Source organism: Meleagris gallopavo, chromosome 22 (genome assembly GCF_905368555.1).
Source record: "Meleagris gallopavo chromosome 22, MGAL_WU_HG_1.1, whole genome shotgun sequence".
Taxonomy (NCBI): domain Eukaryota; kingdom Metazoa; phylum Chordata; class Aves; order Galliformes; family Phasianidae; genus Meleagris; species Meleagris gallopavo.
The window spans coordinates 12,485,604-12,500,722 of NC_139425.1; the positions used below are offsets into that span (position 1 = coordinate 12,485,604).

Below are 15,119 nucleotides of genomic sequence, written 5' to 3' on the forward strand. Positions count from 1 at the left end.
CTCTGAGCTGAAGTAAGGCGAGAGTATCTGTGTTCTGACCTGCCAGGTTAAGGCACTACGCTGCTTGTTTTGGTCCTGAATTAGGAAAAGCACTTAAACTGTGCTTGAGTACATAAACATGGCTGAGACCCACCTCCTTCCAATTTATGCTCTACTATTGATATGGTAGCCCATAGAAAAAACAAAAAAATAAAACAAAAAAAAACCTCTTTTTGCATCTAATGGTAGCATTCTCATCAGAAGAGTTATTTCCCAAAGAACAGGGGAGCAGCTTAGCTCACAGACAAGATTTAATCTCATAAGTACCGAATTGCAATTACTTAGTTGCACCAGTAGATTAACAAACCACCTGTGTAATTGCACAGGCTCCATCACCTCGTTAATACCATTACTACTGGGTCTTATCCCAAGGTACACTTGTAATCCACTTGTAATACAAATGCTTGTGAACAATAAGTATTGTTTACATAGTTAGCTCAACACCAGCTGGAAGGAAATGCCTGCATTTCTCAAGGCACTGACTGTAACCAGGAATCCTCAGTTCTCCTGCATGTTATCTAGGCAGTCACTTGCTCTAATGAAATGCCATTACTCATCTGTCGTACAACTGCCTCCTTCCAGACTGCAGAATTTAATTGTATGTTTGCATACTACCTGACTGTGCAATCTGGTTTCACCATCAGGGGTCCTGGACGTTAAATTAATAGAAAGATGCTTAAAGTCTTATAAGAAGAGTTTTGAGTTCTCTAAACCCATACAGCTACAGAAATTCTAGAAACATCAACAGCCAATGTTAGGCCTTCTCTGCACCAGTGACTTTGATGCAATTCATCCCTCACTGCAGCTTTATTCAGTGCTCCCAGCAACAAAACAGCCACCGTTACTGGGTGGTGGGGGAAACAGGAGGACAAGTTAAAGAGCTGTTTAGAGGCAGCACGAAAATAAGATTTACATACTGGGCTGCAATAGTTAAAGTATTGTCAAGTATTTTGTTTTTGTTAGAATCCCATTAACATCAGTGCTGTGGTTGTTAACTCTTGCCTACCAGCTTATGGGAACAAACTCAAAAAGAAGATACAAGCTCTCTTAAAACCTGCTTAGCACTTTCAAAAATGAAATCCTGAGATAGCTGCCATCAGCAATGGGTGTCCGTTATCACGGTATCATTTCAGTGATCCCACGACATGAATAACTTGCAGAGGAACACCCAGCACCACCTTAACTAAGCAGAAGCTGCACGAACTCAACTTCTATGCAAGAACACGGAAAGCCCTTCAATGCAGTCAATGCACAGAAGAGCTGGTGATGAGCCCAAGACAGAAAGCTAATGACAGACCCCATTAGGAGCACATACAGAGCAAATAATTAGGTCTTTGATGCCATCGTGATGGAGTATGTGTCTGAGGCTTGTCAGCACTTCTTCACACTGACAACAGTACCTGAACTGTTTACACTGTTGAAGCTGTTCTGACAGCAGCTACAAGCAGCAGCCCCAGACGCCCCCAGGTGCCTATTCAGCATGAACACTTAGCTCACTTATCACTCAAATCAACATTTACACTACTACTATATGAATAGGAATTAGTTGAAGTACTGCTCTAATTACTTTCACTCCAAACACTTGCACTGAGAGTGACTAGATAATCCAAGCAGCAAATCAGGAACTGATGAGATGAGAGAGAACAGTGAGAGCTGTCATTTGCGTAACACCTAAAACTCCCAAAGCTCTCCCTGCAGGATCCTACAAGATGCCTAACCTGAAGTTTAATTCAAGTAAAAAAATTAGCACCTACTTCCTACAGTCTCTAAAAATTACAGCTTCCAACAGCCAAGAACATGAAACTGGAGGGAAATAATGTGGCTGCCCATGAAGTGGATCATCTGAACCCCAGGCAGGTGATCTAATATGAACGTCCAAGGTCAAGGCAAACCACTGCTATTTCTGGCTCTAAGGATCAGCTGACATAAATCATAACCACAACCGAAGTCAAGGAGTGACTTCAAAGGAACGATGCAATCTGAGTATCTGGATTCCTGCCTCTCAGAGCCATTCCCCGTCACCCAGGCAGGACTGCCCAGCCATCCCCGCCTCCCAGTGGGGAAGTGCACCGTGAAGCACAGGCACCAGTGATCTCAGCTGGGAGGGGTCAGCATCTGGCCAAGCACAGTGGAAAAATTTCTTGACTTGCTTAATTTCAGGGTTCAGATGTGGTTTTAGAATGCTCACGCAGAGATGGAAACTGAAACCAGAGGCTGGCTGTGCTACGTGACAGCCCGAAGCCTGCTCTGCCCTGGGATTGGCTGTGAGAAGGCAGGAGCATCACCTCACCGCCTCCAAAGTGAGCAGAAAAGCCAGGAATGGAGCCAGGTTTTGAGTTCCCAAAATGTCACTTTTTCGTCGTGGAGAAAACACTGCTACAGGAAACAAACCTCTGAATTTAGCAACTAAAATTTACATTTGGGTCTGTAGTAACTTTATGCCACTCCTCAATGCTTTGCTCAGCAACAGATTTTTTAAAAGCCTCTGGAAAAAGCCTTCCCCTGAATTTCTAAATATTTGGCTATTTCTCTTACCTTGGGGCTGGGGAGTTTAAAACTAAAAAAAAAATTAAGATTTCTTCACCTTTGTCATCCAATACACTCTGGCAAAGCAAGCGTATTTTCCTTTGGAGCAGACGATCCCACCCCTTTTTTGTTATTTAAGAGGGAGTCAGTAGCACAAAGTGTCATCTGGCAAATTTCTCCTTTGCAAACAAGAAGCGAGCCTCTGGGGAAAGCTACCCTATTTCATTCCTGTGCTGTGTTTTTCTGCTCTGCCCCAAACCAAAGAATTCCAATGAGCTGCATTTATAGGGACATTGAACTTGCTGTCAGATAAACACAAACAGCTTTTTTACAAGCAGTAGATGAAAGTGCTATCATACAGCTTGAGATGACTACCAGAAAGCCTGAGCAATTGCTAGGAACTTATCTTTTATGACCAACAGCCTGCAGAAACAGAGAATCTGGCAAAGGCACAGCACAAAAACAAATAAGTTTATCACTGTATTTCCTGAATGTTCTTATAGGACAAAAAATTGCTGTCATGTTACCCAAGAGCAGTAGATAGCTCACCCACTAAAGCATGTCCAGCCGCAAATGAAAAACCATCTGAGCATCTGAGATCAATTCTATCAGGAAGTGTCCAGAAGGCTGAGTTCTGGATAAAAGACCCTTCCAGAGGGGAGTTGATCACACAAAATTAGCCAGGTAGTGTGAAGAGTCTGAATCCTAATTCCTGTATTTAAATAGATGGATTACTAGAAAGAACCACAGAGCTGTAAACACACCTAACTTGTTCTGAAGCGTGCTTAGCATGACCTAAATACTGCAGGGAGACGTAGATTGGTTCACTGGCTTTGTAAAATAAACAACAAAATTGATTACATTGTCTGTAAAGATACAGCTGTACTTGGCAATGGGACAAGTTCCCATTCCCAGAATACCTATTTAACGTTAGTGTGTTATGAGTAAGCTATATTGCATTATTCATTGTGATCAGGTTATAATGACTGCATAAATCAAAGTTGGCTTACATCAAGCAGTCTTCTCCGGGAGATGAAAGAAAACAATCTAGATTTCTCTTTCCCTTGAGAAACACATTTCTGGAGATAAATTTCCCTCCTTCACACTGAGTATTCATCTTCAAAACAATATTTTACAGTAGGAATTCATCCACAGTTGCTAATAGGGATTGAAATAGTAATATTGTCCCCCTGCACAAAATTGCTCAACATTGCTACATGTTTCCCTTGAAGTTACAAAGTCCAACTCTGGCACTGGCCAGAACTGGCTGTAAGACCTGTGCACAAACCAAGACAGAAGAGTGATATCTGTCCTTATTTAAAATGTCTATTAAGATGTCAGGACTGTGTTTCAGGACGCGCCCATCCCACACAGGTATCCTAAGAGTTCTGCAAAGCAGTCACTTCTTTCTCATTTCTACTCACAGCTCAATGGCTTGAATTTGCAGAAGAAACTAGAAATGATGCTGTTTCATAGAGAACTCAACTCTCTTTTTTTTTTTTTTTTTTTTTTTTTTTTTTTGAGTTTCTCTAAGGACTATTGAAAATTTCACAGCCTAAAAATATTAACAGCAAGACTTCAACTTCCAGTTTGCCCTCTCTGCAGAAGTCAAGAGTTAGAGGCGGTATCTTCAGAAAGAGAGCATTACCCAAAGCATCCTTCCACTTCCAGGCCCTCCTTCATAGACTTAGAAATTCTGCCATGGAGTGGTCTGGGTTTTGAAACCACTTTCCCCACTCATCCACCAGCACACAAATAGGGATCAGCTTTGTGCCACTGGGCCATTTGAAGAGAGTGCCTCCATGTGCCAAGAAGCATTTACAGTAGAAAGCCTCTCTTGCCAGTGACAGCTTAAAAATGTCAGATTGGAGCTCAGTATCTGATTTCATTCCTTTAACATCTGCTAAGCTTTATAATAAGCACAGTTAATTCTAGGCATGAAATTGGACAGGTGAAAAATCAGCCTAGGACTGTAACTGCTGGAGGGAGAAAAAGCTGGATGAGCCACCCCAGTGGGTCAGGTCATCAGTGCAGCCCAGTGAATTAACACCATTTAGTATGGTCTCAGAATTAGACAACTGCTTAATAACTTGAAATTGCTGCAGTGAATTCTGGTTTGGAATACCTCCCCACCTCTGCTATCCAGCTTGGGTACTTTAATTACACGGAATAGAGAGGGAAATAGCATTGATATAGCTCATTAACAGATCATGAAGCTCACTAATTAGTACATCAGATGCAAAGAGGCTACAAAGTACCCAGAGCTGTAACCAGTACACATGCTAAAAAGCAGTGCTAGGGGGATGCTCTCCTGGGCTCCACTAGCCAGAAAGCACAGGGGACTCATTCCATGTTTGGAGATGAACTGTATTTGCTCACAAACTCCCAGCAACAGGCTTTGCGTTAGCCTCCCATATCATTCAGCCATTTGTGGGAGCTGCATTTCACAGCTAAACTTGCAATCTGAAGACTGTACAAAATGAGAGAAGAAAAAAATGCAGAAGATGCACAAAAATCCAGTCTTTATCTCAGAAGAATATGTTCTTCAACAGTGAGCTGCCATCACCCAAAGCCAGACACGACAGAAGTGTTTTAATTTTCCAGACATCAGTGAGTGACTTGAGCAATTCAGCTGTACCTGTTGCCATCTGTCCACCTGGAAATGGAGTTAATGAGGCTTACTATGTGCTGCTTGGACAGCCAAGGATGACAAATGCCCTGCAAGCCCCTAACTAGCAACAACTGGCCATTTTTGGCCTGCAAACAATGTGCATCACCTCCCATCCTGATATACATCTGCCTCATACCTCAACTCAGCCTCAAGGTTCCCTGCACAGTCCCAAGATGAGATAGAGTTCCACAGTTCTCTTTCTCTCCTAACATCAACACTGTGCAATGGGGGTTCATTCCCCCAACCTTTCTAGAGGTCAGATCAGCTCTAAAAATTCATTCCCATAAGCCCTGTGCCACCCAGCTGTATCTGTAAATCTGGCACCATCAGCTAACATTTGTCCTCACTGGGGCACAGCCAGTAGGGATGGCATTAGGAGTAGTTCTCCTTTGCTGATCATAGGACATCACAAGTTCCTTGGAAAGGAAAGGAACCGCTTTATCTTCTACATTAATACTGCTGGGAAGAAATTCCATGGATTTCACTGTGGTGACATTCTGAATTGAAAAGAGTTATATTATTCCCAGTAGAAGAAAGGGAGAAATAACCCCACCCTGTTCTACTCGCTTGAACTTCCACTGGTATTTCTGACAGCACTTGATGAAGTCAGACAAGAAGATAATAGAAATAGTCCATCAACTTCCACAGTATACATGAAACTACAGAAACATCACATTAAGATGTCAGCCCAGGTGCAGACCTTACATCTGTTGCTTTCTTTCAAGTGTCTCCATAAACACTGCAAAATGTTAATTTATGGCGGGTGCAACTTCAGAGTAACACCCATTCCCACAGCAGAGGAGCTCTCGTGCTGTAATGGACTGATGATGAAAAGGCAATGAAATGAGGACAGACTGAGCTTCCCCTGTTTGTAACGGGGTTTTACTTTCTTGTCACTGTGTTCACAATTGTTGTTGGCATATCCTTTGTGTGCAGTAACAGTTAATGCAATCACCTCCAGAAAACATACAGTCTAGCAATAAAAGAGCAAACAGTGAGGATAAAGAGCTGGGGAAACAGCTGGCAAAAGCTGGGGGAATTATCTGAGATAAAAGCAGAAGAACAAGAGCACTACACTCAAGTCTGAATTAGATTTAGTAAAGTAAAGACTTCATCTTCAGAACAAGACAGCAAAAAGGTGAGAGCCCACTGTTCACCAGTTATCTCAGTTTTGGAAAATGGCAAATTTGAAGTCTCTTTGTTTTGCTAAATACGTAAGGTTGTCTTCCAAAGAATGACAGGGAAGGTTACCAAGTGGAAAATGAATGCTGAAAAGCACAAGAAAACTTCTTCATATAATCAGATGGACTGGAAGGGACCTCTGCAGATCATCGAGTCCAACCCCCTGCTAAAGCAGTTCCTTATAGTAGATTGCACAAGAAAGCATCCAGGTGTGTTTTGAGTACCTCTAGAGGAGGAAACTCCACAATCTCTGGGCAGCTGTTTTGGTGCTCTGTCACTCTCATAGTGAAAAAGCTTTTCCTCATGTTGCTGTGTTTCAGTCTGTCTCCATTGCCCCTTGCCCTATCACTGCACACCATAGGAGGAGCCTGGCCCCATCCATTTGACACCTGTCCAAGCTCATGCTTTCCAAGCGACGTCCTGGATCCTATCCCTGCCGCCACCACCAAGATCCAAGCAGCAAGAAATCGTATCTGTGAATATGTTCCAACACCTTATTTAAGAGTTTTCTAAAAATACAAATACAACAAGCTTAATATCTTGCACTCTGAAGTTGGTGCATACAAAATCTGCTCATTTTATTCTGTCTCAATACTTCCAGACCGAAAGGAGCTATAAAGGTAAATGCTGGAGTTTGATCACTGAAACTGCTTCAAACATAGATAGATACAGGCAGACAACTTTTCCTTCTCCTGCCCCCTATTAAGTCCCCTATCACTGCGGTTTCCAGTTTTCACAGCTCTGACCCCCCCATGCTGACTCTCCAGCACACTCACCCAAGCACCAGTCTGTGAACCATATGGTTCTAGTCCTGCAGGTTGTCTCTCCCTGTCCCACCTCTCCTCCCACAGCATTTCACAGAAACACCACTGTGCAGAACTTGCAAAAACTACGTCATTTTTCCTGCTCAACACTAATCTCTTCTCACTGAAGTTCCCACAGAAATCAGTGTCATTAAAATCAAGACGTGAGAACACCGAAAGCTTCATTTCTTCTCAGCTTTTGAAAATCAAAAGTTTCAGCTGTAGATAAAATTCTTTAAGAAACAGAAAGTACTGTACAAAGTTTTTCCAAACTTCTGAGGACCAATCAGAAGTTTTCCCATTGCAGTCCTAAAGTGTGTGCTGTAAGCATTAATGCCATACCAGATGAAGACTGCAGTCTGCAGGCTGTTTGGTGCGTGGGTTTTTTGTGCTACAGCACAAAATTGTTGCATTTCCCCTCTAGCATATGGCCTCTATACACCATCTAATTCCTCATCAACATGAGAAAGAAAAGCCCTCCTGATTTTAGGTGAATTTTTGCTGATTTCTTTTTTTTTTTAATATACTTCTGTTAATGTTAAATGTTAATGTTAAAGTAAAGCGTTTATCAAGGTGAGAAGCAGTCCAGAAACCTAAGAACCATTTTACACTGAGTTTTCAAACCAATCCAGGAATACCACAGTACAGATTACTTGCTATTAAGCAACTATGTTCTAAAAGCAGGAAACTAACCACAAAGCCCCCTTCTTTGACCTTCTAAAGACTAAATTATTACAAGTTCCTATTATAGGGCTGGCCAGGAGAGCCCTAGTTCTGCATTGGCAAACTCACTTGTATCACATTCCTTTGCACTGATGTGGTTGAGAGTTTTTGGACAAGTCGGACCCATTGAGCAAAGCAGTGGCACACAGGTCTTGTTTCTCTCTGGACAAGCCTAACACTAGTTCCAGTAGCCAAATATTTCATTAAAGCCCATTACGGTTTCACTATGTTTTACTTCCCCAATTTCTCCACCATTAGGACTTCACTGAATTTGGTTAAACTAATTTATATCAGCATTAAAGAGCACTAAGAGGAGCACCCACAGAAATGCTTTCTCCTGTGTTAACGAGGTCCTCCTACCACTGAGAGCAGAGCCTTCAACACCGCTGCCTTCAGAAGGACAACTTCTGATTTTCCTCCTTCCCTCCACTCCTAGAAGGCAGGTCCTACCCAGCAACCACTGGTAAGGCTCACCAGTTGCCCAAGGTCACCCTCCTAACAAGAAATCATTTATCCACACCAAAATGGATTGGAAAGGTGCAAAATCCAGTCATGCAGCCCCATCAGCAAGGTTAAGGACACTAAGGAGGAAAGGCCACACATCTGTTCCCATGGCAGGACAGCAAGAGAACAGCCCTGGGCAGGGCAGCAGGAGCACCCCAGATGTGGACAACTCACACTTGCCATGACTGAAGCCCTGTGAGACGCCGGCTGCTCTCAGCATCCTTGGGAAACTTCCACAGACAGAGTAGTTTGTCAGAACTGCACTTTTGGACTTGAGCTGCTGAAACCCGGTGAACCTGCTCAGATCTTTGTCCTGGCTCTGGCCCAGGTTTCCATGGGGTCCCACAGCAGGACACTGGAAGCTGACCATGCCATGCATGAGCAGGAGATGCCTCCAGCAGATGGGGTTACACACACCCCAAGAGCAGGCTGAGGATTTAATTGCAAGTGTTGTTCAGCAGATATGGCTGCAAGAAGAGATCTGAGCCATGCCTGGATGATGCAAAGTGAGGATACTGCACTGAGCTGTTAGCGCACTTCTCTGCCAGGCTGAGGTTAAAAAAAATCCACTTTACTCCTCTCCTCCTCTCCGGGAACTTTATTCACTGATAAACATACAGGATGCCTCTCTGGAGACATGCATCTTTTAGGAACAGATACTCCGCCGTTTGCACAGCTCCATTAATAAAGGCAATGGATCCTCCCAGATGAGTATTTTTAGTAGTCTGTAATAATGTGATAGTAGTACAAACTGCAGAGCTGGCTCCCAGACCTCCAAACACAGGAAATACCATCACAACATCATGGCAGCCATAAAATATATCAGAATACCTCCAGTAATGGCAATTTAGAAAGTTAGCGTGCAGATTGTTGTTCTAGGTGGTAAACCTCCAACGTAGCTGGTTAGCAGCTGTATATGTTCCAGAAACACTTCGTAAGGCTTTTCCAACAAGCCACAAATTGTGAGGACTGTTTTAAATACTTCTGTCATGCAGCAGTAATGTATGTGCAGTATTCAGCAGCACATGCTGTCCTAGCCTGCCCTAATTTTAATAACCCTGTTTTGTGAGGGGGAAAAATGGCATCCTCTTTTCAGAATATGGGTCATCTTAATGTTCATATCGAAATTATTTCAGTATTTTCCATTGTGATTTGGGATACACACAATCTTCAGTGTTTTCTGGCACCTGGGAGTCAAAGCTGTAATAACATAAAAAAAACCACAACTCACATGCATTCCTAGCAGACAAAGCTTGATAGAAAAAGGTATAGACCTTTTTCTACCAAGATGTGTATCAGCTTCAGATGCATACACTGCTTAGAAAGGTATGCTGCCCTCCTGGGGAGTGGCCACACACAGCAGCAAAACCCTCGTTAGGAAGGTGTGCAGTTTCCAAGAAAGCCAGAGGATGGAAGGCTTCCAAACGCCAGTGCCTTCCAGCCAAGGGACTGGAGCCAAGCTGAATGCTGTGCAGTTTGGCCATGGACAAGTCCTTATCAGCAGCATCTCTGCGCCTGACCAGAACATCTCAGCTGGTTCTTTGGGGTGCTTTTGTTTGATCAGCACTATTGCACTTTCAGCTGCAGACAGCTCAGACACTTCATGCAATAGGACATGCCACGTGCGCCCCTGGCACACCGAGATCCAGGGGCTGACAGCTGACCCCACGGCATCTCACTCCAGCAGTCTGCAATACATCATGAGGCTGGGACAGCCCTGAGGGTTCCGCGGGGTCTCCCAGGGGGAACAGCATCATCTCCAACACCCCATGCAGAAGGAGGGCACTTGCTAGTACGGTGCCATCAGCATGGCCAATGCTGCTTCAGGGACATCACTGCTTCCCTGGGAGCCCCAGCACTCCCATCTGCCTGCACCCTGACAGCAGCAGCGGGGGATACCTTTAGGGCAGCTTCTGTCCTCTGCAGCCTTTACACAAATTGAAATGATGCTTCCAGAAACCCAAATGTAAGTGGGGGTACTGCAAGGGCAAGCCAAGCCGCAACAACAGAGAGCTGAATAAAAGTGTCAGACTGCAACGAAAGCACTGCCAGGAGCCTCCCAGCTCAGCGAGAGACGCGAGCAACTCCCATGAGCAACAAGTGCCCTTTTGCTTTTAAAGCTCTTTGGGCAAGCTTTCATCCCAGCAACACACCTTCTCAGTATAATACCTGCCATATTCTTTGCTTCCTAACACCACCGCTTCCCTGGAGCACCACAGCCTGCTTCCTCAGGGTGAGGAGGACTTTGCCTGGAAGCACATAGGTTGAAGCCAGGCTAGCAGGTAGACCTGAGAACAGCAGCAGCTACAAGCCACGCTTATCAGTGTAACAAAGGTCCTTTATTTCAAAGATTTGTTCCTGTTCTGAGTCTTATTTGTTAACTGAACACTCAGTTGACACAGTTCAACCAAAATGAAAGTCCAAGTGTATTCACCAGCACCACACACACCTGTCTTTACAGTGAGAACACAGGGACTGGCTTTTTCGGTATAGAGAGCAAACATCCCCATAATGTAATCCTCCACCCCAAAATATCAGACCTGTGTCACAAAACAAGACCTTAATTGACGATCACAATGGCAAAAAAAAAAAAAAAAAAAAAAAAGTCTTTTTAGGTTCAGAAGCTATAAAACAACTTGTGTTTCATGTAAATAGACACAAAGTGCTTGATCAGATGAAAGGTAATGGCTGGCAAAAGCACTCAGTGCGGCACAGCATCTCTTCTTATCTCCTCTCCCCAAACATAGGTCTGCTGGTCACTGGTGGAAGCGCTGCCCACAGAACAAAGCTGATCTGTTATGTTGCACAGAACTCTGTGAGGTCGTGCATTTGCACTGTCAGCAGTTTCTTGGAACACAATCTCCTCCATGTCAGCGCTAATAACGGAACTGAGAGAGATCATTGGCTGAGAGAATTATTTTTCTCCCTATAAGGATGGAAAGAATTGGGAAGAGTGTTCTTTCTCTTGAATATATTTGGCTCTGTGGAAGACACACGTGATGCAAATGTTACTATGGAAACTATTCTATTAAATAATATTAAATTAAATTTACATATTTAAAGTGCACACAAACGGTCCAGGTAGAAACCTAATTAGCCTACATTGGACTTGAAATTACAAAGTAGAGCCTCTCAGAATTGTCAGTTTTCCTTCAAAAGAGGCTCGGTTTTGAGCAAGCTGCTCCTCTGCACCCCTTTCTGCACAAATGTAGCACTTGCAACCCTGTTATTCCAAAAAGTCATTTGTGGAAGTAATTTGTAGATACAAGTGCAGCTCTAGTTCCCTTGGTGATGAAATTACCATAGCATTACAGAGAAAAACCCAGGAGCTGAGTTCCATTTGAAAGGACAACGCACTGATTGCAGCTGTGCCACCATAGAGGTGAGCATATTTTAGAAACTCCCCTCACACCTCACCACACACAGCACCCAAGCCCTTCCCAACCAGCAGGAGCTGTGCGCGGGGCTGGAGCTGCCTTGTCCTTCCTGATGCTGTCAGGGCACAGCAAAATTGCAAAGTTTCCCACTCTGTGGATTAAGGTTTAGACTATTTTTCACTTCCCATCTCCAGCTCCTGGGTGTTGGAGAGCCCTTCCCAACGTAGCTACCCAAAAAACCAAGCTGTCCCACAGCTCCTCTCAAGGAGCCAACCTCCCATTTGCCATCGAGTAATATTGAATTCAAGCTCTCTCTAATACCAGCTGGGCACATCCACAGCTGATTGAGGAGAAAAAGCCAGCAGGAGTGAGGAGAGTTAGCTGGGGCTGTGTTCTGAAGTGCTGCTTCAGGCAAACATGCTTGTCCTGTATCTGAAGACCTCAGGTTAATCATAATTAACCCAAGTACCCACTTTCACTTGGATTTCATAAATCAGGTTACTGGGCTCTTAAGCAGCTTATAGGGAACGCAAGTTACAGGAAGAAGTCTGCAGTTGTATTTCAAATGTCCGAGCAATATTTTAAACTGAAAAATTTAAGGAGAAAAAAGCTCTACTGTTAACAAAACTACTTACTCCCAGATAAGAGGGGCACCAGGATCTGAACAGGGCTCCTCATGCCCATAGCTCCAGCCTCTGTCACCAAGTAGCAGCTACTGGCTTCCTCCCATTGGAAAGCCAATGGGACAGCATGCCCAGAGCAAAGGGAAGCCTGGAATAACCAGTTCTGGGCGCTTCATTTTAACAACTCTATAAGGCACAGTCACTCTAGGACATCTTCACTAAAGCACTTTCTCCATTAATAGGGCTTCCACTTATCTCAGTAGATGCACATTGTTCACACTCCTGTTAGGTTTCACTGCCACAATATGGAAAGATGTGTCAAAATTTAATCTTTTTATTCACGCAGGAACAAACTGAATACCAATACATACACAGTGCTGGAAGGATGGCCACACTACACTGATCCTGCCAGATTTACTACAGGCTCTCTCCAAATGACGTTATCTCCATCTGTCACTGAATCATATGGTTCTTAAAGAATGAACAATGCCCAGAAGTACAGGTACAAGAAAAACAGCATCTTCCCTTTGGAACAGGAACATATTAAAAAGATTTCTACCCAAACAAGTCAGGGAGATGAACACTATAGGTTCCATTGAACATGGGCATGCAAACAGAATGAAGCTTAGCTTAGATGACCAAACACACCGCACAATAAATCTGGATGTAAAACTCATGCTACAAACAATTCAGAACTGCCCAATTAATAACCCATCAGCTGTCAGTAAACACAAGAAATAAGTTGCCTTCCCGCCCAGAGGTGCAGATTCATCTATGAAGGCACTCGATAGGCACAAAGCCTCCCTCCAGACTGAGCTCCCACACCGCAGGAAGGAGCAGGAGGTGCAGCGGCTTTGGAGGGTCAGAGCGGATGCCCGAGGGGCACCTGCTGCTACTGCCGAAACCAGGAGTGTGTCGGGAAGCACAAGAACAGACTTAAGTTTAAAATGAAATAAGGAACTAAAGGAGGAATGGGGATCTGGGGATTTTTCATTTTGTCAAACTCTCACGCGGTAGTCTTTAAAGCCCTAAAAGGTACCGACAAGGTCTCCACCTGTCCCACACGGAGCTCCAAACCCCGATGCGTTCCAACCTCATCCCAGGAACACCGAGATTTCAGGCAGCTGCAGACCGCACCTCAAGGCAAAGCCCCGGCCCTCCCTGCCCGAAGTTCCCCAGCACGCCCCGTTCCCGAGGGCACCTGCAGCCCCGCTCCTCCGGCCATCCTTCACCTCTTCTTCCTCCTTCTCCTCCTCCCCGGCTCTCAGCGCTCCACCACCGGCGGCCCCGGCCCAAAGTTGTTGGCGGGCGGATGCCGGCTCCGGGTAGCGGCACCACGGCAGCATCACGCCCATCGGGAGAGGAATAGTAAAAAATATACATATATGCATACAGGTACGTATAGGAGCACGTATGAGACGCGTAGATGCATGCATTTAAGATGCTTTGATTCATCTCCCTCTAGATTTTCACCTCCCCTGCGAAGACACTCGGAGAGCACAGTTTGCAAAAACAAGACAAAGACGATTACACGAAAAGGAAAAAAAGAAGGAAAAAAATCCCCAAGGCAGGTGCCGCTAGGAGGGGACCAACACTCACCCCCAACCGCCTGCTCCGAATGCGCACGTAGCCCTGCTTCACGATGTCGTTGAAATTGGAGGCCATCCTTCTCCGGGAAAGTTGGAGGCAGCCGGCGAGGCCGGGGCGGCTCCGGCAGCCCTACCGGCACAGCAGCAGCCTCCGAGAGAACCGCGCCCGCTCCGCTCCGCCCCACCGAGCGCCCCGGCCCCGCGGCGGGCAGGGCTGTGGGCAGGGCTGCGGTAATGCCCGCCCCGCGTCCTCCATCGCTCCTCTTCTAAGCCCCGCTGTCCAATTCGTTTCTAAGGAGCAGAATACTGAGGGGTGTCCATTTCTGGGGAGTCGCGTTGAACTGCCCGCTTGGTGCGCGCCGCTCCGCCGCGCCCCTGTTAGCCCGGCTGCAGGAAGGTGGGCTGGCAGCGGTCGGCCCTGCCCTTCTGTGCTGAGGAAACCGCTCCCACCTGCGGTTTTTCGCAGGAAAGTGGGTTTCCCAGAAAGTCTTTCAGATGCCTGAAAGCCTGCCAAGTGGCTCAGCCCCAGCATCTCCTGACGGCCGGTAACCGGAGCTGCGCCCTGCGCTCAGGACGGGGTCCCATGGCACGCTTCACGTCTTGGAAATGTCACACGAGCACGCGCTGCATTTTCCAGCACTGTGTGCTTGCAGTAAGGGATGAACTCCTGGCGCTGGGCCCGGGGCTTCCCTCCTGCAGCCTCACATCTCCTTTTCCAGGAACGTGCAAACATTGTCAAGCCCTGAGGCTCCAATGACCCTGCTTGCTCTCCGTAGGTTACCTGTTAGTGGTGCGCTATAAATACTGTGTCCTGGAAAGAGGAACCGTTCATCTCCTTATCACATCTTTTAATAGCATCCCAATTATAGGCAGTCTGAGGAGGAGGTCAGCCAGATGACTTTGACAATTATCATGCCCTGCAAATGACAAACTGAGTAGAGAGAAGGCAGGCAAAGCAGAGCAGAGCTCAGCAAGAAGAGCACCTCAAGTTAAGCCGAGCACCAGGCAAGGTGGGAATGATGCCTATGTTGATTTGATCATTCAGTTACTACAAAGCTCACTTGTAATAAAACTGGCCCTTT

At 45.4% G+C, this 15,119-nt stretch overlaps 1 protein-coding gene across 4 annotated transcripts in view; it reads right to left on the bottom strand.

Annotated features, from left to right (window-relative positions):
- Nucleotides 1–14,436, bottom strand: part of DOK5 (docking protein 5) — a 34,153-nt gene extending 19,717 nt beyond the window's left edge. The window contains exon 1 of one of the 4 annotated variants that reach the window (XM_085241664.1): nucleotides 14,048–14,436. In XM_085241664.1, the coding sequence (XP_085097790.1) occupies nucleotides 14,048–14,113 (66 nt within the window). In that variant the 5' untranslated portion in view covers nucleotides 14,114–14,436. The remainder of the gene's footprint in view (nucleotides 1–14,047) is intronic. The other 3 variants (XM_085241662.1, XM_085241665.1, XM_085241663.1) reach the window with 3 other exon arrangements.
- Nucleotides 14,437–15,119: the final 683 nt, after the last annotated feature.